At 41.9% G+C, this 27,040-nt stretch overlaps 1 protein-coding gene across 7 annotated transcripts in view; it reads left to right on the top strand.

The window, feature by feature from the left end:
- The first annotated feature begins 1,599 nt into the window (after positions 1-1,599).
- PXK (PX domain containing serine/threonine kinase like) overlaps positions 1,600-27,040 on the top strand; it is a 49,895-nt gene continuing 24,454 nt past the window's right edge. For 5 of the 7 annotated variants that reach the window (XM_077776773.1, XM_077776777.1, XM_077776772.1 and 2 more), the window contains exons 1-10: positions 1,600-1,646; positions 3,504-3,551; positions 12,507-12,693; positions 19,815-19,892; positions 20,431-20,504; positions 21,067-21,141; positions 24,133-24,237; positions 24,796-24,897; positions 26,323-26,484; positions 26,919-27,036. In XM_077776773.1, coding sequence (XP_077632899.1) covers positions 12,555-12,693; positions 19,815-19,892; positions 20,431-20,504; positions 21,067-21,141; positions 24,133-24,237; positions 24,796-24,897; positions 26,323-26,484; positions 26,919-27,036 — 853 coding nt within the window. In that variant the 5' untranslated portion in view covers positions 1,600-1,646; positions 3,504-3,551; positions 12,507-12,554. Of the gene's footprint in view, positions 1,647-3,503; positions 3,552-12,506; positions 12,694-19,814; positions 19,893-20,430; positions 20,505-21,066; positions 21,142-24,132; positions 24,238-24,795; positions 24,898-26,322; positions 26,485-26,918; positions 27,037-27,040 lie in introns of those variants that run through there. The other 2 variants (XM_077776770.1, XM_077776771.1) reach the window with 1 other exon arrangement.

The following is a 27,040-nucleotide window of genomic DNA, read 5'->3' as shown; positions in this document are numbered from 1 at the left end:
GTAAGAAATAATGCCGAAAGATCCCATATATCCATTTTCCATTTTGTTTCAATGGTAATATCTTGTAAAACTGTAGTACAGTTTCACAATCAGTACATTAACATCGATATAGTCAAGATACAGATCATTGGCATCAATTTAAACATCCCTCATGTCTTAGTGTGTTCAGACCACTATAACAAAACACTAGAAACTGCATGGCTTATACACTACAGAAATTTACTTCTCACAGTTCTGGATGTTGGAAGTCCAAGATCAGCGTGGTTGCCTTCTGGTGAGAGTCCTCTTCCTAGTTCTGGCACCTTCTCAAAGTATCCTCATGATGGAAGGGGCCGGGGATCTTTCTGGAGCCTCCTTTATATGGCACTAGTCCCATTCAGGAGAGCTTCATTCTCATGACCTAAGAACTTCCCTCAGGTCTGCCCCATCTCTTAATACCATCATTTTTGGGGGTATTTCAACATGAATTTTGGGGGAACACAATCATTCAAACCATAGCACCTCACTTTCTATAGCCACACCTGCTTCCCTCCTCCACGCACCCTACTACCCCAGCCTTAACTCGTAGCAACCACCAGTCTGTTCCCTATTTCTATAATTTTGTCATTTCACGAATGGTATATAAATGGAATCATAGTTTATAATGTTTGGGGATTGGCTTTTTCACACAGCGTAACTCTGGAGATTTATCCAAGTTGTTGTGTGAACCATACCTCTTTGTTTCTAAGTGGTGTTCCATGATATAGATGTAGCAAAGTTTAACTATTCCCCTGTTTAAAGCACATCTGGTTTTTTTCTAATTTTGGACTGTTACTCATAAGGCTGCTATGAACGTTCGTGTACAAGCTTTGTATGAACACAAATGTTCATTTTTCTCGGATAAGTCCCCAGGAGTATAATTGCTGGTTCATATGATAGTTGCATGTTTAATCTTTTAAGAAGCTGCTAAACTGTGTTCCAGAGTATCTGTGCCATTTTACATTCCCACTGGCAGTGCATGTGTGGTCCAGTTTCTCTGTCTCCTAGCCAGCCTTTGGTATTATTTTTTGTTTGTTTGTTTAGGTCATTTTGGGAGGTGTATAGTAATATCTCATTCTGGTCTTAATATGCATCACCTACTTGATGACTAGGAATATTGAATATCTTTCCGTGGACTTACTTGCCATCTTTATATCCTCTTGAAAAGAATGTGTATTCTGCTGTTGTTGGATGGAGTGTCCAACAATGCGAATTAAATCTGCTGGCATGATGTATTGTGGTATTGTTGAGTTCTTCTGTATCCTTCCTGATCTTCCATCTAATTGTTCTATCAATTGCTGAGAGGGGGGTATTGAAGTCTCCAACTGTAATCATTGATTTGTCTCTTTCTTCTTTCAATCCCATCAGTTTGTACCAGCTCTGGTGTTGGGTACATAGACATTTAAGATTTCTGTGTCTTGCTGGTGGATAACTGTTTTATCTTGATGTAATATCCTTCTCTGTCTCTAGTAATTTTCATTGTTCTGAAGTGTACTCTATATGATATTTTTATTTATATTTTTGATCCTCTGATTTGGGTGTTTTATAACTTAGGCTCTTTGCCTCCTCTTTTTTAGGAATATATCATTCGGGTGCAAAGAGGAATTTCTGTAGAAAACAGCTGGCAGGTAAGCATTTTTGGTTTTTTGTCATTAGAAAAATATTTATATGTTTAAAAAGTCTGACTTGGGGCATCTAAAAACCTGGAAAAAACAAAAGATGGTAAAGTATGAATCCTGTTTCTTTTAGATATAAACCTTCCGCTCTAAGATACGTATTATAATATAAAAGGTTTTTCTGTTCTCAGTTGTTTGGTCTAATTTGTGTATGATGTTACCACAGAGACTATCTATGAATTTGTTCCCCAGTTTGACCCAGAGTAGGATACATAGATAGTAGGCAGATTATTGGTTTTGTTCTTAGTAACTCATACCTCCTCCCCTGCAGCCAGTGTGTGGGTGCAGAAGATTAGGGGTAAGTCCCTCTGGTAGAAAGGCGAGCTAGCACTCTGGATGTGGTGCTGCTTGGGCACTGCATTTCATGGACTCCCAAATCCATTCATGGGCAAATGCTGGAGCCAGTTCCCTCACTGACCAAAGGTGAGGGTCGCCTTACAGCCCCAGGGGCTGCTCTCCTCAGGTGTGGCCTCAGAAAGTCAAAACTTCCTACTTAGATCCTGAGGTCCTTCCTATGTCAGGTGACTTCCAGAGGGTAGCTGACTTCTGTATAGTGGCCATTTCTATGCCGCCTTCAAGCTTGAACTCTATGCCTCACCCTAAGCAGTCTCGGACCACAGTGGCCCACACTTGGTCTTTCCTTCACCTGAAATTTCAAACTGTTTTTTGTTTGAGTTGTAACACTACTTAACGACTATTGAGCATTTGCTGCCAGGCACTGTTTCAGGCACAGCAATTCACTTAGCCCTTAAAAACAGTTCTGTATGATTGTATTACCCCATTTTACATTCAAGAGGTAAGCAACTAGTCCAAGGTCACACTCAAATCAGTGACAAAACAGGGTTAGAATTTGCATATTCTCTGATTAAGCACTGTGTTACCTTTTGCTCCTTTGCCTTTATTGGGGATGGCCTTGTATTTAACTCTCTGGTGTATATTTGACAAGCAGGGCAACAGCATTGTCCTACCAGAAAAATCAATCTTCGATGCAAGTTTTTTAGGTACAATGCATTAGAATTCTCAGGATACTTAACAAAAATGTAGACCCTTGGGCCCAACTCTGGACCTAATGCATGAGACTCTCTGAGGGTGGAGTCCTAGATGATCAGATAATTCTGCTCACTAACATTTGAGATTCATCAATGAAAGTTGAAGTCAAACCATTCAAAAGCAAAATAATTCCCTTGCCCAGAGCCTGAAGTGCTAGTGGAATTTGACTCTGGCCTAATCAGTGGCATCAACATAACTAAGAAAGAATGTATAGACAATGGAAGGTGGACTGTCTGCCGGGAGGGGGAGGGAGGGAAGCCCAGGGAATCTGGGAGAGGTCTGGCCTCTCTGCCTGCAGGTGCAGTCCTGTGTCCAGAATGGTGGGAACTTAACTGGGGGAAGTTTTATCCAGGGCAAGGATGAAATGGCCTCAAAGCTGTCCCTTTCCTTTTACTTTGCTTTCATGTTCAGTAAAACTTTTTTTGGGTAAATCACTAATTCATCTTTCCAGGTGCCTGGTTAATGAGAAGGAAATTTAAGGGGCTGTTCACCCTGAAAACAAATACGTCATCATTCTCTCTTACCTGTTGGCATCTTGTGTGTTTGACTGGCGTTAACCAGTTTTGTATGGCCCAGCCAACTCTGGGTGTTGCTAGGTCCATCTTCTGGGCCTGTCTAGTTAAGCAGGTTTAGCACCAGGTGGAAGCCCTACTACCCTTAGTGCAAGTGTCTGAGCTCTAGAACATCAGTACATATTAAATAAGGAAATGAAATGAGATGGTCTTTGCCAAATGAAAACAACACTGTCTTGTCTTACAGATTGTTAGGAGATACAGTGACTTTGATTTGCTGAACAACAGCTTGCAGGTAAATATTTGAAAACACTAATGACACACATTCATTGCTTGGGGTGTCTTAGAAATTAGTTGGAAGCGACAATCTCAGGAACAAGAAATTAGCAAATTTCCCTGGCAGAGGAGATAGACTTATACTTTAAACAGATGATGTGTGGCTCTAAAAATAAACTTTTGGGAACAAACGTGATTTATATAGTCACCTTGCAAGTGAGTACCTTTGTGTATCCTTACCAGCCAAGGGATGCTGTGTATCATCTCCTTTGCACAGATTAGGAGTGACTAACTGGGTTGCTGGACTTACTCACTTAGAGCTGAGACTGTCTCAGACTCTCTCCACTGGACTCGGCTGCAGAGTCAGCTGCAGATCAATACTCAGCTGTAACTAGAGACTCCGTCTTTTTCAATGTAACTCTTTTCCCTCTCTCTCTTTTTAAAAATTTTATTTATTTTGAGAGATAAAGAGCATGAGTGTGGGAGGGGCAGAGAGAGAGAGAGAGAGAGAGAGAGAGAATCCCAAGCAGGCTCTGCTCTGAGAGCAGAGCCGAACTTGGGGCTCGGGTTCCATGAACTGCAAGATCATGACTTGAGCTGAAATCAAGAGTCGGATGCTTAACCAACTGACTCAGCCACCCAGGTGCCCCGTAACTTTTTTATCTTAAGTACGTTATTTCTAAATCCCTTTGATTTAAATCTTCTCAATTTGGTGACCATAATGGACAGAGAAATGAGCTGCAGAGTCTTTTTCTGGAAACAGATGTGCTTGAAGGGTCCTTGAGGGGCTTAAGCGCCATAGTGAGTAGTGGCAATGGCACCCTTTCCACAGATTGGTCTTCCAGTGCCATGGGTTACTGCAGACCACAGGGCTTGTGTCGTACCTCAGTTTTGATTGGTAACCTGAGGCACAGGGCCGCTTGTGACCAGCTCAGTGGGAGGTGAGTGGTGAATGTGCTTGCACATATTATTCTGAGTGACCTCTGACCCTGTCCGCAAAAGTCAGGCAGACTGCAGGCTGGCGGGGAGCAAAATACTTCTCTTCCTTCAGAAGTCGTGGTCATTGATAAGACTCTCGAAAGTAGCATATGTAGTATCCAAACTTGACCATGATTTACAGCCCTGCTGAAAACATGAATGCCTAACTTTCTTTCTGATAGAATTGGCCTGAGTGTCTGCAGACCCTTATGTAATTGACAGATGGTCATGCATTTGCTAAATGTTGTCTTTTTAAATTTTAATTATAGTATGACCAATTTAAATCTCCAGATAAAAATATTGGCAGAGATCAAATTCTCCTCGTTGATGGGTTTAATTGGTTTCATTTATGGATTTTTATAGCATATTCTTTCCACTTAGACAAAAGCTAGGTCTGTGATGACACTGTAGATGAGGCACTGAAATGTAGTTTATTCTAGCAGTGGATTTTTCCCACAAGTCTCTCCAGACATTTCCATGTGACATATCCACACTGGCATGAGCATTTGGGAGTTACTTTGGGCCTACTGTGTGTTTTCACCATGAGGCACAGTGTCATTCAGCCAGAACTTGAGTAAGTCTTATGGGAGGAAGGTTTCTGAATTGGAAATTGCCTAGACCCAGCCCCCAAAAATGGGGATGGGAGAAGAGGGTTTTACCTCCTATCTGTTCTTGCTTTGGGGACTAAGGTTGAATCTCTATGACTACTCAATTATGGCCTTTTTAATATAATAGAGTTTTATTTTTGCTTCAGTATTGTTTTCCCTTTTAAAATAGACACTTTTAGTGTGCATTTTATTTCAAATGCAAATATCCACATGTATTGATATTGGCTTATGTTGGGCAGGGTATGGCCAGACATCATTTCAGTGGGAGGTTTTTCTAGATCCAAGTAAACAAACAGAAGAAAGTATACACAGCTTTCTGGCAAGAAAATAATTTCAAAACAACCTTCATAAAACAGACCCAAAAGACTCTAAAAACCACAGAATAAAACCATGACCGTGATTTTTAGTGTCTGATTACCTTTCTGATGGATAAATGAGTTCCTGCTGAAGAAAGAGAACTATAATACACATATGTGGAATTGTCCAACTCCAATAGGAAAAATGCCAAAATGAAAAAAAACGCAGGATGTAAAATTATACATGCAATATAATATAATTACATGAGATGCTTAGGAAAAAAACAACTGGAGAGAAATATGCCCAACTAATTTTTTTTAAATGTTTTATTTATTTCTGAGAGAGAGAGACAACGTGAGCAGGGGAGGGTCAGAGAGAGAGGGAGACACAGAATCTAAAGCAGGCTCCAGGCTCTGAGCTAGCTGTCAGCACAGAGCCCGATGTAGGGCTTGAACCCACAAACCATGAAATCATGACCTGAGCCGAGGTCAGGCGCTTAACCGACTGAGCCATCCAGGTGCCCCTATGCCCAACTATTAACAATGGTGATCTCCAGGTGGCAGGATTATGGGTTTTGTTTTTTTTCTGGCTCTTTATACTGTTTTGGACTTTCCAAGTTCTCTATAAACAAGTTCATGTAAGCTATATAAGCAAAAAAAGGGGGGGAAAGCTGCATTTCCCCAACTTTTTATAGTGAGCATATTTTGTGGTAACAGTGAAGAAGAATCACTATGTTTTTAACGTTTGTTTTTGAAAGAGAAAGAGAGTATGCAAGCCCACAGGGGAGGGGCAAAGAGAGAGAGGGAGAGAATCCCAAGCAGACTCTATGCTGTCAGCACAGAGCCCAACACGGGGCTAAAACTCCTGAACCATGAGATCATGACCTGAGTCGAAATCAAGAGCTGGTTGCTTAAGCCACTGAGCCACACAGGAGCCCATCACTAGCTTTTTTTAAAGGCAGCACCAAATTAGTAACCATCTAGGGAAACCACACACAACAACATAAAGGAAAGGAACAGGAGTTGAAATGATGGGGACTGAGCCCAGACTGGGAAGGAGTCCAGACTCTGCTCCTTATGGCAGGGAGACCTTGGGTCACTTATTTCCCCTCTCCATCCTCACCTTCCCCTTCTGAAACAAGGGATTGACCCAGATGACTACTCAGGTCTGTGGTAGCATGAATGTTTTGTGATTTGAAATTTTACTTCCCACTGTCGACAATAGGAGAGGAAGAAACCCTATTGTGTTCCCCAGTGGAGGGGGTGACGGGGATTGAGACAAGTTAAGGGTCTGTTGGGAGCTCAGAACCCCCTAGAATACTCACTGGAATATGATTGAAGGCAATTTGCAGACCACTGGGATCTGATAATGAAAGTGAGAAATTGACAGATTCAGAGTTTGAAGGTCATTCCTCCAGACAAAAGCTAGTTTTCTTAAAATTGCTACATAGTTTGTCATGTAATTTGGAGGCTTCTACTAGCAGGGGTCAGGTTAGAGGCTCTAGACTTTGCTTTGTTGATCATTCCCTTCACCTTGTCGCTTGACAGGTGTTATAGATGGAACTTTGGGGACTTCTCCACTGCCCTTCTTTCTTTCTTTCTTTCTTTCTTTCTTTCTTTCTTTCTTTCTTTCTTTCTTTCTTTCTTTCTTTCTTTCTTTCTCTCTTTCTCTCTTTCTCTCTTTCTCTCTTTCTCTCTTTCTCTCTTTCTCTCTTTCTCTCTTTCTCTCTTTCTCTCTTTCTCTTTCTCTCTCTCTCTCTTTCTCTCTTCCTTCCTTCCTTCCTTTTCTTTCTCTCCTTCTCTCTTTCTCTCTCCCTCCCTCCTTCCCTTCTTTCCTCCCTCCCCCCCCTTCCTTCCTTCCTTCCTTCCTTCCTTTCTTTCTTTCTTTTGGAAGAGAGAGCACACAAGCAGGGGAGGGGCAGAGAAAGAGAGGATTCCAAGCAGACTCCGTGCTGCTAGCACAGAGCCCAACAGAGGGCTTGAACCCATGAACTATGAGATCATGACCTAAGCCGAAATCAAGAGTTGGATGTTCAACCAACTGAGCCGCCCAGGTGGGAGGGCCTTAAGCCAAACTCAAGAATGGAATCCATAGGGCATATTAAATAGGAAAGGTATTGAAAATGGGATGGTGAGGTGTCATGACTTGAAGCTATCAATGTAGAGGTATGTAGGAAATCACTAGTGACTCAATTGCTCTCTGTGCTAGTATTCTCTTTCCCTCCCTTTTTTATTTTTATATTTTAGAGAGAGAGAGAGCACATATGCAGGGGAGAGTGGCTGAGGTGGAGAGAGAGAGAATCCTAAGGAGGCTCTATGCCCAGCACAGAGCCTGATACAGGGCTCGATACCACGACCCTGGGATTATGACCTGAGCTGAAATCAAGAGTCAGATGCTCAGCTGACTGAGCTACCCAGGCGCCTCTCTTTCCCTCCCTTCTAAGGAATCATTGGACTTCTTAGTTTTATATTCTGTAATTGTCAAGCATTTTGGAAATCCTGGGAGAAAGCTGAAAGTCAAAATAAGTGTCTCTTGAATGCTAATCTTTTTTAAAAAGCAAGATTTTAAAGTAACAGACATATTGCATACTTCTAATGCTTGTGGAAATATTTATTGTGAGATCTTAAGGCAGAGCAGGAAAATCCTCCATTCCATCCAGCAGACTGACATAGCAGGGCTACATAATTGAAGCTGTTGGCAAAGAACACTTTGTTTCACCTGATGATTTGGAACGGCTGATGAGATGTCTGGGACAGATCAATATATTTTCATAAAGTGAAGTGAAGCTTGGACAAATAGATTGGTGGAAGCTTGAAGGCCACAAAGTTCAAAACAAATACCTTATCAAACTCATTTTCATATCCCCACCGTGAATGAAAAATAGCCCTATTGGTGTTTGAACCTGATGATGTCAGATGTGACTCTTTCCATTCTGAGTCATGTGGGATTCAGCTGGATGCGCTGTTGGGCAGGTAGTGGAAGCAAAGGGCTGATATTGATTCATGGTTTTTGTTAAGAATCCTTGCTGTGTAAATGATCAGATCAACAAGCAAGAATTTTTCTTCTTTTTTTTTGATTGAAAAAAATAGTAAATGAGAAATGTAAACATTTTATTGTATAGAAAACATTTGTTGACCAGCCTACTCTTAGCTTCTCAAGACGGTAGTGGGAGTCCTTTTAGACATCTTTTTTGGTGCATGTATAATCCGTATCCCTGGCTCACACACACACACACACACACGCACGCACACACGCATGCACACACACACACACACAATTGAGATTATATTCTGCAACGTAATAAAAGTTTTTAAAAGAAAAAGTTGTGGGGCGCCTGGGTGGCTTAGTTGGTTGAGCGTCTGACTTTCGCTTAGGTCATGATCTCACGGTTCGTGGGTTCGAGCCCCGCATCGGGCTCTGTGCTGACTGCCAGCTCAGAGCCTGGAGCCTGTTTCAGAGTCTGTGTGTCCCTCTCTCTCTGACTCTCCCCTGCTCATGCTGTCTCTCTCTCTCTCTCTCCTAGAAATAAAAAAAAAATATTTAAAAAAAAAAAAAAAAAGAAAAAGTTGTATTTTTAGTAGTACCTTTGATTATATTACTCAATGCTCTGGAACAAAAATAATAATAACAGTAATAAAAAGGTGGTTCACTTGGATGTGTACCAGCTGAGTGATGTACTTTCTTCTTAAGTATGCTTTAATAAAGAAACTTCTGTTAGGTATGAATGAAGAAAATGACCTGAAATTTATGTGTCTTATCTGGCAGTTAATTATGCCATGATAGAAAATTCATTCTGAGTATGCTCTGACACATTTTCATAATTATGTTGAAGAAATAGGCAATTTAGAATTGTCAGCCAACCTTTTCATCTTGTCCAATATCAAGTTCAAGGTCTTCACTGTTATTTTAAAAATACAGAGTGAAACAGGCTAAGTTAGGTTTGTCCACATGGGTAGTTTACATTGTATCCTTATCTGAATTCAAGACACTCTTCTCTTTAGACTTTCCCCTCAATCAATATGCATGTCACTTGGGCTGCTCTAACCTAAGCACAAGTGTAGAATTCCACTGCTCTTTGAAAGTAATTTTGCTTATTAAACTAAGATACTAATCTGATGCTTTGTTTTTTAAGTTTAAAAAATAGACTTAATGTGGCGCCTGGGTGGCTCAGTTGGTTAAGTGTCTGATTTCAGCTCAGGTCGTGATTTCATGGTTCATGAGTTCGAGCTCTGCATCAGGCTGTGTGCTGACAGCTCAGAGTCTGGAGCCTACTTCAGATTCTGTGTGTGTGTCTCTCTCTCTCTTTCTCTGCCCCTCCCTCTTGCACGTTCTCTCTCTCAAAAATAAATAGACATTAAAAAATAAAAAAATAGACTTAAAGTTTTAAGTGATCTGGAAAATGATAGATTTAGCACCTGTATTTACTTTTCCTTCCTTCTGAAGCCACTCTAGAACAACAGTAAGTCGATCTTACACACACACACACACACACACACACACACACACGTGTGCGTGCACTCAAGGACAAATAGAATAGGAAAGGATAAAACTACAACAAAACATTTGAAGCTGAAAATCCAGTGGGTGAGAGCTAATTAAGCAGATATGGGAAGGCAGAATTCTGAGCTGGGAAGGGGGTGGATAACCTCATTGTGCCTCAGTTTATACCACAGAACCTCCAAAACGTTTAGCACAAGGTGCTGCCTCCAGTGTGGGGCAAGGTCAAGCTGAAATCAGGAGTTGAGAGTATGTTTAAGAAACAGATCCCCACATCTCCTTCCCCATCTAGCAACTTATACCTGCCCTTCTCCCTCCAATAGAAGATTGGAAGTTTATTATCTGCAAAAGATAGAACATTGGACAGTTGAAAATAATTACACTGCCTCTCACCCCCAACTTTGCCCCCTTCCAAAAACCTTCTGTTCAGCTCCCAGAACATTGCTGGTCAGACCTAGACCCTCCAGGCAGGGCATTGGAAGATTTGGGGGGATGGGGATCTGCCCAACATAAGAGGGGGGATTGACCAACCTAAGAGGAAAGAGCTAAAGATACTGAGATCACACATTCTCCTAGTGAAACAGCTAAGTGAGGTCATGTGCTAAAATAAATCCCATAGCAGATAAGTTCCAACCACCCGCTGAGCCCTTCAAGTCAGCTTTTGTTGCTCAGCTCTTCAGTATGAGCAGGCAGCCCAAGATCACCAGATTCCTAAGGAACACTTTTAACTTGAAAGATACCAATGAAAACAAACAGGGAAAACAACAACAGCAAAAAGCCTTTCAGAAGCAGAATATACAGCAAGAGGAACATTTCAGCCACTTGAGAAAAAAATTATCTTTTATAATCTCAGAGGGATAAGAAATTGCATTATATTCAGTACTCTATTAAAAAAAGAGGGGGCACCTGGGTGGCTCAGTCTGTTAAGTGACTGACTTCGGCTCAAGTCATGATCTCACGGTTCATGGGTTCGAGCCCCGTGTCGGGCTCTGTGCTGACAGCTAGCTCAGAGCCTGGAGCCTGTTTCGGATTCTGTGTCTCCCTCTCTCTGACCCTCCCCTGCTCACACTGTCTCTCTCTCTCTCAGAAATAAATTAAAAACATTTAAAAAATTAAAAAAAAAAGAGTACTTAAAAAAAGATGATAGTAGAAGTGAAAACTCTTTGGAAGAGCTGAAAGATAAAGGAAATGTCCCAGAAAATTTGTTCAGTAGGAAAAAAAAAAGTTTAACAAAGGTGGAAAATAGGAGAGAAAACATAAGAATAGAGGACCAGTCCAGAATATCTGACACTGGAATAAGAGTTCCAGAAAAAGAAAGCAAAGGGCATGGAGGGGAAGAAATAATGACCTAATATAAGAAAATACCAAAGAACATCAGGATATTTGTTTCCAGATAGAAAGGGCTGCATACACAGCACAGAAGCTGGAAACAGACCTGCAGAGTGGCACATGCATGTCACAAACTGAAGTCAAAGAGAAAAGCCTAAAACCTTCCAGGGAAACAGAACAAAGCAAATGATGGAGGCAAGAATCTACTGCTAACAGCAGCAGTGGACACTAGAAGACACTGAAGTAGTTCTTATAAATTCTGAAGAACAAATGTTTCCAACTTGGAATTCCACATCAAGATTCTCTATCATTCAAGTGTGAGGGTAGAATAAAGACATTTATACGTGCAACTTTTCCAAAGAGTTGACCTCTGCAGCTCCCTTTTTAGGAAGTTGACGGAGGGTATCTCCACCAAAAATCAGGGATTCTCTACAAAAAAGGAAGGTATGGATATAGGAATGGGGTTCATAGGAGAAAGGCGAAAGCATCCTTAGCTTGATGCCCCAGGATGCCAGCCCTGCGGGACGTGTGGGGGTCACCACCCTGCCCGCAGCAGGGACTCTTCAAGAAGATGAATTGGTGCATTTTTGTATCTGAGTATGTTGAGAAGATGCTTAGGTGGAGAGTTTGGAGTTAAATAGAAAATTAAAACAAACAAACAGAAAAGACCAGTCGGTAAAAAGGAATAGTAAGCATGAGTCTCTGGCTCAGAGGTGAATATCACTTAACCTAATGTAAGGAGGAATATTGCACTAAGTAAAAGTTATAGCTATATTGGAGGGATTGGAATAGGTTGTGTGTGGGGCGAGATCAGGATTGTGAAAGAGAACTTTATCCATAACGGGAAATTAATAGATAATGCCTAAAAATGAAAATCATTTCCTAGTGAACGTTCCCCAGTGCCATAAGGATCGGCTGAGAAAATTGGATGTGGCCGTCTCCAGGGACGGCTAGGTCACCTGGTGGCAGAGCTGTTTGTGGGGGGAGTGTCATGGGACTGCTAATAATAAAAAAGACTATGTGACTCTTGAAATTACGTTCATGTATAAGTTTGGTAAAAAGTAAAACACTTTTTTTTAAATTAAGTTTTAAAAGTTGCTATGCTTAATATAGAATCTTATCAATTCTCAGTTGCAGTTTTTCACATTTTTATCATACCACTGAAATTAGGATACGTCTTAATGAAATATGGCAGCTCAGGATTCTGATATTGTGTCTTCTTTGAGGATGACATGAAGATAATACTTTTTCTCTTTTAATTAAAGATTGCAGGTCTAAGTCTACCTCTTCCTCCCAAAAAATTGATTGGTAACATGGATCGTGAATTCATAGCTGAGAGGCAGAAAGGTCTTCAGAACTATCTCAACGTTATCACCACAAATCATATCTTGTCTAATTGTGAGCTGGTTAAGAAGTTTTTAGATCCAAACAACTATTCCGCAAACTACACTGGTAAGCAAAGGGGGGCCTGAGCTACGGTTGCATGAGGCACTGTTCTCTGCTGGAGAAGACACGTGGGGGAAACTCTCCTTCCAAAGCGGGCCACGGGTACATTTGTTATACGGCATATTCCTTTACTAATACTTACCTGATTGTAATTTACTATAAGAGTACAAGAAGAAGATGATTCTAAATTGTTTGTAATATCTACACAGAAGAACCTGAAAGAGAACTTATTGTGTGTGTGTACTTAGAGTCTTGTCTTTATTATCTTCCCTGACAGAACAGAAAGTAAATAATCCACAGTAACCTATACTGTAATCTTAATTTGGTTTTTAATTTGGCTCTTTTTTTGTACTTATAGCATATAGCACATCTGGTTTTCCTGGGAATTACTTTATTTTTTTTAAGGTTATTTATTTTGTGAGAGAGAGTGTGCTCAAGTAAGGGAGGGGCAGAGAGAAGGAGACGGAGGATCCCAAGCAGGTTTCACACGGTCAGCACAGAGCCCAATGCAGGGCTCGAACCTGTGAACCGTGAGATCATGCCCTGAGCTGAAGTTGGATGCTTAATAGATTGAACCACTCAGTCACGTGCCCTATCTGGGAATTACTTTAAACTGGGTGGTTCAGAAGGGTCCTCTCTGTGTCTTCCTAGTTGCTCCCAGAGACCCACTCAGTGCCAAGCCTAAGGAGCTCTTCCAAAGTTTTCCGGGATCAACCAGGGGACTGAGGCAGAAAGGGTGCCAGTTATACACAAAGGCAGCGTCAATAACCCAAGCCTGTCGTCAGTAGAAGGAGTGATTAAATATTCAATATACCCTGGTGTGGCCTTGAAGAGATGGTGGAAACTGTTGTAGAACTGAGCCAGAAACTAGAATTCGGCTGAGCTGTTAAAGCTGACCCATGCTTAGAGTCTCAGTGGAACTCGGGGTATTTTTAATAAGCTGATTTCCTTGCTAAGAGAATGGATTGTTCACACATTACATTTCAGGTCCTCAAGACACTGCTTTTGAAGTAATTAGAAGGAGGAACTTTTATTCCTGTTTCAGAGAGAGGGAAATAGAGGGCTGCCTGTCAGGTACCAAACTTTTCTGCATAATAGACTCAACCCAGGGAGCTTTAAAAAAAAATCCCAATGCCTAGGCTGCACTCATGCCAATTAAATCAAAATCTCTACGGATGGGGGGCTCCTAGTTTGGAAAGCTCCCCAAGAGATTCCAATATGCAGCTGGGTTTGAAAACCACAGCCCTTGGGCCTCGCTACTCACAGTGTGGTCTCTCACCCACAGCATTGGCGTCACTGGGAGCTTGTCAACAATGCTGAACTCAGGCCCCATGCCAAACCTACAGACCAGGATCTGATTTTAACTAGGTCCCCAGGTTATTTGCAGGCACATTAAAGTCTAAGAAGCCTCTGATATACCTGCTTTATTCCAATGGAAGTACCTGCAGACGTAAGAAAAATGCCTTTTTTAGAATGCAACCAAGTGAAGGAAAGTTTAGTTCAAACTCACATTCACCCTAAGTTACAAAATAGAACATTTTTTTTTAATATTTTTTTAAAAATATTTTTATTTATTTCTAGGAGAGAGAGAGAGACAGTGTGAGCAGGGTAGGGTCAGAGAGAGAGGGAGTCACAGACTGAAACAGGCTCCAGGCTCTGAGCTGGCAGTCAGCACAGAGTCCGACGCGGGGCTAGAACCCACAAACCGTGAGATCATGACCTAAGCGAAAGTTGGACACCTAACCAACTAAGCCACCCAGGTGCCCCATAAAATTGAACATTATTACAAGGCTTTTATTCACCAACCCCCCCCCTCCAGTTGTTTTTTGGTTCATACAGGGGAAAAGACATCACAGGATGGGGCTCCCAGGACAGCTTAGATTCTTCCAGAGTGGCATCTCTCATGGCTTTCAGTCACCATGCTTCATCTCGGTTGTTCCCCAAATTGTCAGATGGTGAGCCGTCTGGATTGACCGCTATCAAATCAGCCTTAACCTCGCCCTGTTCATTGATTTGTGTCCTTGGTTGCTGGGTGTAGCTGCTACTGTGCTCCTGAGGGCAAGCGTCAAGATGCAGTGCACTCATGCTGGTGCTGTTCGGTCCACAGACCCTGACCGTCTGCGCCGCCCGTGCTGTGTGCTGGGTGCACACGGCCCAGCCGTCGGGGATGCAGGTGTAAGGAAGATGTGCTCTCCGTGAGCAGGGAGCTTGTACCAGGAGTGCATCGAATTGCTTGGAGTCACAGCTAGAAAAGATTTGGAGCAGGCATATCAAGACTAACCCTCTCATTTTATAGATAAGAGATCACCCGAGAGGAAAGGCCTTACCTAGAGTTGCACATTCATATGATCATACAAGTGTACAACGTCTGAGTGTTTTCCAGTTAAAATGCCACTCTGCCCCTGGGAGATGATCTGATCCCTGCATTTCCTCCTGCTGTACCCCTCACATGCTGCTGTTCTTGACCTTTCCCCCCTTCCCCTGCATGGCAGACAGTCAGAAGTCCCAAGCAAATGTGGGCAGAGGTGTAACAAGGCCGCCAGAGACTCCCACTGGAGCCCCGGTGCTCAGGAAGGCGTTGCTATTCGGAGGGCACAGTCCTGCAGTGAAACAGTAGGGGATGGACACTGTTTTCAGAGCATGCGATTTATTGCCCCTTCTGAATGAAGCTGTCAGAACCTGTCTGGCCTCTAGGCTGACTCACGAGCAGCCGAAGGAGAGGGAAGACCAGGCAGCCTCCTTGGCTCCAGCTTGATGAGCCAGTCCCCAGAAAGCCAGATGGACCTGTCCAGGCTTCCTGAACCTTGAAGCATGGCCTGTGGCTTCCGAGAGCACTTGCATACCTCCACCATGTGGCACCGCTCGAAGCAGGGCCACTTCCCCCTTTCATACGGGTAATGTCTCCACATTTTCTCTTTCCACATGGTCCGTGGTCACCACCCTGCTCCACTTCAGCAGGATGTGAATGCTGCATTCATATGGCCAAAGTCACCAAGGCCACTTCTCCTGCCTCTTGCTCTGGGGTTGAAGATGCCTGGTTGAGGGGGAACTGTGATGCCGCCCCCGTGTCCAGGTGGCGGGTAAGGAGGAGCTTCAGGGCACCAGCAGCTGCCTCCTCTCTCCCTGGGTCTCCAGCCTGGGATTGCTGGTCTTTTCTCTTTTCCTGGTGTTCTCCAGATGACCAAGAATATATAGGTCCTTGGTGGTTTGTGAGGGAGTTATGAGGTGTCCATTTGTATTTTGTTTCTTTTTTTTAAGTTTATTTATTTTTGACAGAGAAAATGTGAGGTGAGGAGGGACAGAAAGCAAGGGAAGGAGAGAATCCCAAGCAGGTTCCACACTCAGTGCAGAGCCTGATGCAGGGCTCTAACCCACGCACTGTGAGATCATGACCGGAGCCAAAATTGGACACTTAACCATCTGAGCCACCCAGGTGCCCCTGTTGCAGATTTTTATCTAAATTCCAAAGCTGTCCATTTGTGTTATGACCAAGTCTAATTGAGGGCCAGCCATCGTACAGGAAAACAAGAGGCTTGTATTGGAAAATACACACGCACATGCCCCACCCCACACAAACCTCACCTTACTCATCTTACTAATAAGATGCTTCTATCATTTAAAAGCCTCAGTCTGGGTGGCTCATTCGGTTAAGCATCTGACTTCAGCTCAGGTCATGATCTCACGGTTTGTTGAGTTTGTGCCCCGTCTCGGGTGCCTGGAGCCTGTTTTGAATTCTGTATCTCCCTCTCTTTCTGCCTCTTCCCTGCTCGTGCTTGCTTTCTCTCTTTTTTTTCTCTCTCGAAAATAAATAAACATTAAAAAAGTTTTTTAAAGCCTCAGTGCACTGTAGCCATCTTCCCACTTTAGACCCCAAACCCCCTCAGAATAGGGGATTTTTAATGTCTATGCAGAAGTCACTTGTACCAGAGATGAGGAGCTTGGATCCCAGTGACAGCTTTGTCACCTGCAGCAGTTCCCTTCTGTGAGCCTCAGGTCCTGATCTGTCAAGCGAGAGGAGGGGAAAGTGGAGTGGACAGGAGTGGACAGGCCCACTTCTACCCAGAAGTCCTGTGAGTAGGTCAGGTAGTAGTGGGCCCAAGTGGGGGCGCGGATTGTGTTCAGAACAAGAGCAGGATGCTTCAGGAGGTTGTAGGCTGCAGTCTGCTGTGCAGACCCCCACAGCACCCCCTGATGTAGTAGATCCGGGATCCAAAGCCCAGCTGCCGGGCTGGAGGAGGCTGTTCCCTGTAACCATCGTGGGGCTGGGGTCTAGGAGCTCAAGGGCTGCACATAGTGGGGACAGCTGGTACATTCTGAGCTGAGAAGTCAGCTCTGTGGGAAGCACAGGATGGACCTGAAGGCATTGCTCTGCATTTCCTGCCTGGAGCTGGTTTATCAGCATTTCCTGAGCACACAGTTTTCCCCCATGTGTCAGTCAGTGTTCAAAATAAGAGAGCAGATGCCTTTCCTTTCGTGGATTTCATGTTCTAATGGGAGAGGGCGGCCACATCCATTGAACACATATTGAACCCTTAGTTCTTGCTTCATCAACTATTTTTTCAGTGCCTACTCTGTATCAGGTGCTACAAATATTGAGGAAAACATAGTCCCCTCTCCCCCCCACCCCCAAAGCACTTCGGCATGGAGATTGACAGGTGAGGGCTGTGGCAGAGTAGATGTGGAGCAGCACCTTGAGGGTGGGGGTAGAGGGGCAGATGATCCAGATCTGAAGGTGGAGAAGGGTTCCAGAAAAGTTGATAACCTACGTGGCAATCTAAGGATAAGTAGAAGTTTGTCAGGCCAGAGGCAAGGGCCAGTGCTCCAGGAAAGAAAAAAAATATTTCCATGTGGCTGTGGGCTTTTGCCCAAATTAAGATGTAGCCTTCCAGCTGGAGTTCACAGTCTAGTGGAAGAGAGTAGCCATACCTCAGGACAGCCCATGGGTGAATCCCATAGGACAAGGACACATGTAGCTCTGGGAACGGACAACAGACAGAGGATGGAGGGCCTGGGGAGACCTGGCTAGGGGAGCAGCAGATTTGGGCTGACCCTTGAAGGACAGGAATGGAAAATGCAGAGGGGTGGGGTCAGGCCAGTCTTCAGGGGGTCAAGGCAGGCAAATCTAGGTACCACGTGTTATGGAGGGGTAAGGACAGAATGATAAGGTAAAGCCAGAGCTGGGTTAACACTAGGTTTAGAAGTTTGGCCTTGATTTTGTTAGGAAATGGTGTGCAAGTAAACGCTTCTAAGCAGAGGTAGATGCTTAGGATTGAAGCGTGTTGCCTGAATTTGAGGAGGGAGGGGATTCATACTGGCAGTGTAGCAGTCATGTGATTTGCTTCACAGTAAGTCATAGTTCAAGGGAAAGAAAATGTCCTTTCTACAATTTTCTGATTCTCTAAGGTAAAAAAAAAATTCTGTTTCCCAGTCCTCAATTTATCAGTAACAAACCCAGAACATTCTATTTGCTGACAGCTGTTTCCTCCATTCCTAGAACAACGTGTGGTACGTAGTAGCATACGATAAATGTTGAATAAGGATTTTGTGGGAAATTATGAGTCACTGTTGGTTGTGAATGGACTGTCCTTTACAGTGTCTTAGAGTGACATTGAACTGCATTTAGAAAATTATTTTTCATGACCCTTCTCAAAGTTGATAATGATTTTCACTGAAAACAATATCTTTTTAAGTTATAGTGAAGTCATTTTACGATTGTTTACATTCAAGTTTTTTTTAGAAATGTTAAAGACATTTTTTGTCATTAATTATAGAGGAGGTACAGAGGTGCCGGTGTTGATTATGAAAATTTTATATGCTTCTGCCACACTCGATCCCTCCAAATGGTTTGTCGCTTTGGGGTAGTTAGAACAAACAAAGGTAGAGTCCGTTTTGTATTTGGTCATCTCCTGTGTTCTTCTGTGTGGATTGCATCAACACTTTATATATCAAGTCAATAAACTAATAGTTAGTCGACTGTTTTCTTCCCTGAATCTCCTAACTCATAATGTGCCATAAAATATATCAGAATGACATTGTGTGCCAAACGCTTGGCATGGTAATTCCAGACTAGGTCATTCTGACATACAGAGAGCATTTTTGCCGAATCTCTCATTCCTCACCCATCTGCCCGGAATGTCATTCATGCTAGGCGGAGGTGAAATTCCACAGTGAATTTGCAGTGTTGCTGTTTGCTTTCAGGGATCCAGAGCAGCTTCATTTTCTCATTGCATTGAGGGAAAAATAGCAAATTACAGATGTTGCTTTTTGCAGGAAATGTAAAAAGGCACAGTTATTCTGATAATTTCTTAATACAGTGAACTTTAAAGAACTTCCTCTTCTCATTGTCTTCTTAAAAGGGGAAAACATTCTTAAGATAAATGAACATACAAAAAAAGGATGAATTATTTTTCCAGTAAACAGGGGTAGGGCAACTTCCCACAACAGAACTGTGTTGTTGCTGTACATAGATGTTTTTCTAAAACACTGGCTTTTATTTCCAATATATATTTAAAGCTAATCGCTTCTTTGTTGGTGAAAGCTATAATTCCACAAGGAATGAAGACAGTATAAATATCACTTGGAGCAACATAAAGACTGTTCTGAGCTGACCTCAGAACACATTTTGAATTTTGTGCTTGGGTTGTGGCCTGGTGCATATCATGAATTCCTGGCTTATGCCAACTAGTTCACATAGTTTAGATCTTTCAGTTTAAACAAATATATATGTGTGTGTGTGTGTTTTATATCATTAATAATTACTCTTTTTAATAAACTTTTTACTTTGGAATAATTTTAGACTTACAGAGCACAGAGAGTTTCCACCGAATTTCCCCTAATGTTAGCATCCTACATGACCATGGCACATTTTTCAAAACTGACAACATTGGTGCATTACTATTAACTACAGATTCTATTCAGATTTCACTAGTTTTTCTGCTAATGTCCTTTTTCTGTTCCAGGATCCAATCTAGAATCCTACATTGCAGGTATATCTGCAATATTTTTTTTTTTTACTAAGTTTTTTAAGAAGGTCATAGACCATAAGGATTTCATTTGCAAGAATAAGATCTTAAGCATATGGTACTTTCCTGATAAGTTTGCCTGATGAGTTTCTAATGTCTTTGCAGAGATTGCCTTACAGCAAGTCTCCATGTTCTTCCGATCGGAACCAAAGTGGGAGGTGGTAGAACCGTTGAAAGACATAGGTGAGAAACTGGTGTATGTCTAGTCTGTTAAAACAGGTCACAGAACCGGACTCTTTGTCACGCTTTACTTTCTGTATCCTGAGAAAGCTCTTAAATGCAGGTGATTTCTTTTTCTTTTTGCCTTCCTACTTCTTGGAGGCACAGCCCAGAACTTTTAGACTTCATGAATCTTGGGTAAAGCGCCACTTGAAGGTTTAGAGGGTAGTACCGTGTGTACTTTTAGGGCCCTCATTCATTTGCATCTGTCTCTCACTACACCTTAACTGAAGCGCTGTTTTCCTATTCCCGTGAATAGAGAAGTTCCTTTGCAATTGTTTTTGGTGGTTTTTTGGTAGAGTTTTTGGCTTTTTGTTTTGTTTTGTTTTTAAGTACAGTCTTTCCCGTGTCAACATTACCAAATGGTCATTTTACTGGTGCCTGTGTTGCTATGGATAATATTATTGAACTTAATTTTTATTATTAATTCTTTAGTTGATGATATTTCTGTTGGTGTAAAAATTATACACTATCAATCAATACATCCCTGTTTTTATGGCAGGTTGGAGGATAAGGAAGAAATATTTCTTGATGAAGATTAAAAATCAGCCAAAGGAACGGCTAGTGTTAAGCTGGGTAAGCTGGTTTTTTGCTTCAGTCTCATTTCAGGGACTTTAGCTGAGTTTATGAAAGCAGATATTGGAAAAGAGAATTAAGAAATTGTACTGGGCTTCTGAATGATGTATAAGGCCTCTTCAGTCCCATAACAAGGGAGAGTCATTTTGAGTCACTTTGTTTATTCGTTTGGTTATATGGATGTGATATTATCTGATCAACTAGTAAACATCTGGAAAAAAACAGGAACACCTTAAAAAAAACAGGAATTTCTTTAGGATTGGTAATTTTGCAGTTTGTTTTAAGGAAGATATACTTGGGCATTACTTCATGTTATCTCTCACTTTGGGAGTTCTAGTGATTTGGTTAATGGAATTTGATAAGAGTGTAGTTAAATCCTGGTACTTATATGTTTATATTCTACCTCTCCAGAAAAACCTTGAGGCAGCAAGACTTAGCGTGATTTTTAATCTCTGGTTTACAGTCATATATTTGGACAAATGAAAAAAAAGGGAAAGATTGACAAGGAATTTTTCTTTTGATTACTAAGGCAACACCCTAATATTTCCCCCCATGTTTTCAGGCTGACCTTGGGCCCGACAAGTATCTGTCAGATAAAGATTTTCAGTGTCTAATAAAACTTCTGCCTTCCTGTTTGGTGAGTACAAGCCCTTCTATTATTCTAGGTGCCGATGACAGATTCACAGTGTTTTCTTGTAGGGGACCATGGAGAGACAAGCTGGAAATACTCTGTAGGCTCAATGGAATGGAGAGGTAGAGGGGATTTTAGTTCAGACTGAAATTGTTCCGGGCTACTCCCGTAGTTCAGAGGCTATTTAAATGGCATTTGTGACATCTACACAGACCAATAAACAGATAATTTAAATGCTTATGTGTGCTTTATACAAATGTCAGAGTAGGAAAGCACCCACTTTGTTCTTGATGAGGATGTTTATATCAATGGAATTGAAAGATCTGTTTCTAGCCTGAGCAAACAGAACTAATATAGATTTAGATAGGCTGGATGCAGGGAGGCACAATAGCTCTTTTGCTGTCTGAGTCACTATTCTCACAGGTCAGCTAGTTGGCCTTTAGGAGTGCCTGGCATTATTTATGTTAATATATAATTTTGATACAAGGCCTTTAGTGGAAAGAACCTCATCAATATATTTCAGAATATATGCAGAAAGTCTTCAGGAAAAGACTAATCGGGCCAGAAAATTGAGTTAGTATTGATGTTCTTTATCTGTGTCTGCATGAGGATGTAGGACCCTAGAATGAGTCATTTATGAGCACAGTTATGCTAACCAGTCCAGTTGGGTTGGCAAGTTCGTTTTTGAAGATAGAGTATCTTGTCAAACTAGCAAAACCAAGCTTTTAATGAAGTGTGTTGTGTAGCCAAGAAAAATGCTATGGTCTTGAGTGTGATTAGTTGTGTGACACAGGCTCTCAGCATTCAATTCCAAATTTTTTTAAATTTTAGTTTTCAACGTTTATATGTATATATGCATATACATATATATGTATATATATATTTTCTTTTTTTTGAGAGAGAGAGAGAGAGAGAGCAAGCACAAACAGGGGAGGGACAGAGGGAGAGATGGAGACAGAATCCAAAGCAGGTTTCAGGCTCTTAGCTGTCAGCACAGAGCCTGACACAGGGTTTGAACCCATGGACTGTGAGATCATGACTTGAGCTGAAGTCAGATGCTTAACTGAGCCATCCAGTTGCCCCTCCAAATTTCTTTTAGTAGTTGTGGTTTTTAAAAAAGAAGGTAGTACAGATAAGTGGTGCATGTTAAAATTGTAGAAAGTCAGAAAACATGAAAAAGCAAAAATAAGGAAATATAACTCACTTGTAATCCCAACCAACCAGAAATGTGAACCAAAATGTGTAGCTGTTGCTTTTCTAGAGTTTTATATGGTTGTTTTTGAAAAATTATATACATATTATTTTAAAACCTAATGTTTTGGTTAATGGTATACCATGCTCATCTTTTATGTTGAATAAATATAGTATAACGCCATTATTACTGACTCCATAGAATTATTATTGGCTTTACCCAAGTTTATTCAGCTAATCTTCTACTAGACATTTAGACCATTTCCAGTTTTTTTGTTCTTATTTTTTAAAAAAGCTACAGTGAACTATTCAGGCTAAACATTTGTACCCATCCTTAATTATTTTCATAAGATAAATAATAAGAATTAATAAGGGAGATATTTTGAGACTGTATAAATATCCTGTTCTTATCAAACCCACTAGTTTTAGCCTCACTGAGATTTTCCAACTCTATCATTCTTCTTATGTTTATCAGTTGGCATTCTACTATAAGGGAGAGCTTCCTCTTCTTCCCTCTTTGTCTATTTATATCAGTATGGACTTAAGGATTTTTCTTTTATTCATTGGGTTCCTTTTTGGGGTGATGAAAATGTTCTAAAATTAGATCACATGGTAGTTTGTACAGCTCTGAATATACTGAAAACCATTTGAACTGTGCACTGTAAATAGATGAATTTTAATGGTATGTGAGTTATATTTCAATAAAGCTGTTACACTGTCAACAGCAATCATTTTGATGTGATGATCAGGAGAAACTTCGTGATCAATTACTGCATTTTCCTGAACACACCCTTCCATCCCCCAACCTACTCAACCCCTCCCTCCCAAATCCTTGCACAGCTCGGCTTCTATGGGTTTAAATTTTAATGGTATTCCTTTGAGCTGATGGATATTGTAATATCTGTCCAAAGCCAGTTGGTTCATGTAACCAGAATTCCATGTCATACGAGGACTTTCCTTGCAGTCATTAAATAATTTGTCTCACTCTTCACCTCACCTGGTTGACGTCAATGTTCCCATTCCAGGAAGACCCTGTGAAATGTCATATTGCACGCTCCAATAGAAGGATCGGAAGATTCTTGCTAGCTGCTTTGGATATGGGCTTAAGATGCCAAAGGATGCTGCGTTTGCTTGTTTTCTGGCTTTCACGTTCCCTCGCGTGGCACTGAGCAGCAGTGTGAAGTGTTAGGCAAAGCTGTGACTGAAGACACATTCACACTGGTCCTCACTTGGCTGTCCCATGACTCAGCTGTATTCCTTACCAGTTTACAGAGGCAGAATACTAAAACCACTGTCCCCAAAACTCAGACTTTCCCTTTCTTCCACCCTTTGTTCTGAGACTGTGCATACCCAGGCAGATACCTTCACATATACAGCTCACTGTGCCGGTTAGCCACCTCCCTTTGTTTATGTTCCTTCTCTCATCTGAAGAGCCAGGTGCCAGGGCCCTCTGGGTGGCTCAGGTGGTTAAGCGTCCGACTCTTGATTTCAGTTTGGGGTGAGTTCAAGCCCACATCGGGCTCCATGCTGGCAGCGGAGAGCCTGCTTGGGATTTTCTCTCCCTCTCTCTCTGCCCTCCTCCCTCATGCTCTATCTCTCTCCAAATAAATATGCCTTTAAAAAAAATAAAGAACAACGTGCTAGTTGATCATCTGATAAGAAAATGCCACATGTTTGGGGAAATCCCCACATTTCTGTGCTACTACACAACTGAAATTGTACTTGACTCTGTGTAACCCGATTCTGGATCTCAGAGGACCTAGGCACTGATGCAAATAAATGTGAATTTCTTTCTTGTTTTGGCAGCACCCTTATATCTATCGGGTCACCTTTGCCACAGCTAACGAATCCTCAGCATTGCTTATTAGGATGTTTAATGAAAAAGGAACTTTGAAGGACCTGATCTACAAGGTACTTGTGGTGCAAGTTCATGGTCATAAGGACATTCTCAAGTTCCTTCACAACCTGTCATTGATACTCGATCCCTAAGTTTCCAGAAGTTAGGCCCTGGGGGCTTTATTTTAATTTTGATTTTATTTGGAATTTATTTTAATTTTAGCAATAAAACTACCTAATCTGATTAAAGAGCATTCCTTTCCCCACATGGCAGAAGGCTGAACATACAATGATTATGTCCATTACCTTGTAGGCTACTTAAGTCAGTTTTGAAGTTTGAGCCTTTCACTTAACAAAGCAATACTACACTATCTCAGGAAAGTTGGAAAACCAGACCGTGGGGTCTGCCAAGGTCAAGATCTGGCACATCCTCACTGGACTAGAGAAGGGATGGAACCCAGGTCAGCCTGTTTCTATCAACTATCCGGACCATTGTATTTAAAAAACCCACCTCCTGCAAGCTGACCTCACCTGGCACCCCCAGCCACTCAGACTCCTGCCTGCTCCAGGAGGCTGTGTGCACAATGCAAACCCTCTGCTGCTTTCTCACGTGCACTTCGTTCTTTTCCAAAGGCAAAACCAAAAGACCCATTCCTAAAGAAGTACTGCAACCCTAAGAAGATCCAGGGCCTTGAACTCCAGCAAATAAAAACATATGGGCGGCAAATATTGGAGGTAAGAGGTATTCAATATTTGTTTAAGTTGCATTGGAATTTTCTCCAGTTTACACTATTCTTTTGGGAAAGTTCTTAGGCAACATCTAAAATAGTTTAAGTTGTCTGATCACTTATAAACTGATGGCATTGTCTTATTTTATCCCAAAAAACAAATATTTGAGAGTAAGACAGCGGCTTAGATCTAGAAAATTTCAAAAGCTTAGCTATTGGAATTTAGTGTCTGATTTTTAAGAACTTTACAGTGCAGATACCAACTTTTGTGTTATGTTTGGTGGATCTTTATCTTTGTGCCAAGATTATTGATTTTGTTTGGTCAATATGTAACCGTATGGCTCCCTTGCAGAAGTATAACTAGCGTGAAATGCCTTTCCCATTTTCTTTCTACATCAGTGCTCTAGGCTCCTTGGATTGTGCGACCCTATCAGTGAAAACAATTTAAACATAACCCCCCCCAGCCAATGTTACATATATTTATTATATGCAGACAATACTACTAATATAGGGTGTACATTATAAGTTAGGAAAGAAGGAGATTAAAAACAAAACAAGTAGAAGAAGTTAAACTGGTACCTGGGTGGCTCCGTGGTCTGACTCTTAATTTTGGTCATGATCTCACAGTTTGTATGTTTGAACCCTGTGTCAGGCTCTGTGCTGACAGTACGGAGCCTGCTTGGGATTCTCTCTCTCTCTCTCTCTCTCTCTCTCTGCCCCTACCCTGCTGACATACATGCGTGCTATCTCTCAAGAATGAATGAATGAGGAATAAACAAATAAATAAAAGAGAGAAGTTATAGCATTTTCTTCCATCCCTCAGTAGATTGCTCTGGGCACCCCCTTTGGCTAGCACCGCTCTAGTTCGCAAGGTCTTTGCGGGTGTGTATCCAGGGATCTTGATTACAGGATAAGCCACTGTTTATTAAATGGCAGCTGAAAAGTTTGCTTCTTTCTCTGGGAGCCTGTCATATGTTTCTGTCAATAAACAGCCCAATATATTCCGAGAAGAGATTGGTCAAGAGATGTTTTCAACTCAACCCCTTTTCCTGAATAACTTTGGCCGATGCCTGGACATGATAACTTTACTCATCTGTGCAGGAGGATCAAGATTGTGGCCTGAAAAGAGCTGGCCCGTTGAGATCAGAAAGTGCTTCAAGTAGAGCTTTTTGGCACCAAAGGTGTTAACCCCAAGCAGATGCGGACTGCTTCTCTGTTGTTTGGAAATGAGGGAGCTTATCATTGTGTCTGGAAAGCATTCAGCATCATCCCTTCTCCAAAGAAATGCATGGAGGTGGCATTTTTCTTTAGGAATCTCCTCAGTGACCTGTTTGGTTTTGTTTCAAAATATATTGACTTAAACAAATTTAACCCATCTCATAGCTGAATGAGTTGGTGGGGGAAAATGTAACCTCTACATATTTTTTGATAGGTACTAAAGTTTCTACATGACAAGGGATTCCCGTATGGGCATCTTCATGCCGCCAATGTGATGCTAGATGGTGACACTTGCCGGCTGCTAGACCTTGAGAATTCCTTATTGGGCCTTCCTTCCTTCTACAGATCCTATTTCTCACAATTCAGGAAAATCAACGTAAGTTGCTAAAAGTAATGAAACAGCAAGTCATCTTTTGGTATAAATTGTCCCCGTGCAGGAACCATGATCTGCCCATGTAAGAAATACGCACTAAGCAATGAAAGGTACAGGCAGGGTAGGCCATACCTCTTGTCCCTGCTCCTCCCACAGAGCGTCACTATATCTCCAAGAGCCTTGTTGAAATGATAGATGGGACAAGGAGGGATGTAGGATCACTGACTGGAAAACAGTGGAAAGTAGGGTCAACGTCTTGAGTCAGAGCAATGCCTTGTGAGCTTTTGCAAAAGGCCTTGAAGCTGTGTTTTCACTGCCAGTTGTGGGTAGGGTTGCCCCTGGGCCTCGTTTCTCAGTGGAAGCCTAGGAAAGGAGCATTGGAATTCACAGACCCAAACTGAAGGATGACCACGCTGCTGCTCTCTTGTCTTCCGCAGACATTGGAAAGTGTGGACGTCCACTGCTTTGGCCACTTACTATATGAAATGACTTACGGACGACCGCCAGACTCAGTGCCGGTAGACTCCTTCCCTCCTGCACCGTCTATGGCTGTGGGTCA

This window comes from Crocuta crocuta, unplaced genomic scaffold (assembly GCF_008692635.1).
Source record: "Crocuta crocuta isolate KB4526 unplaced genomic scaffold, BGI_CrCroc_1.0 scaffold87, whole genome shotgun sequence".
Taxonomy (NCBI): domain Eukaryota; kingdom Metazoa; phylum Chordata; class Mammalia; order Carnivora; family Hyaenidae; genus Crocuta; species Crocuta crocuta.
Note: the sequence above shows the minus strand (reverse complement) of the source record. Positions and strands in the feature narration are given on the sequence as shown.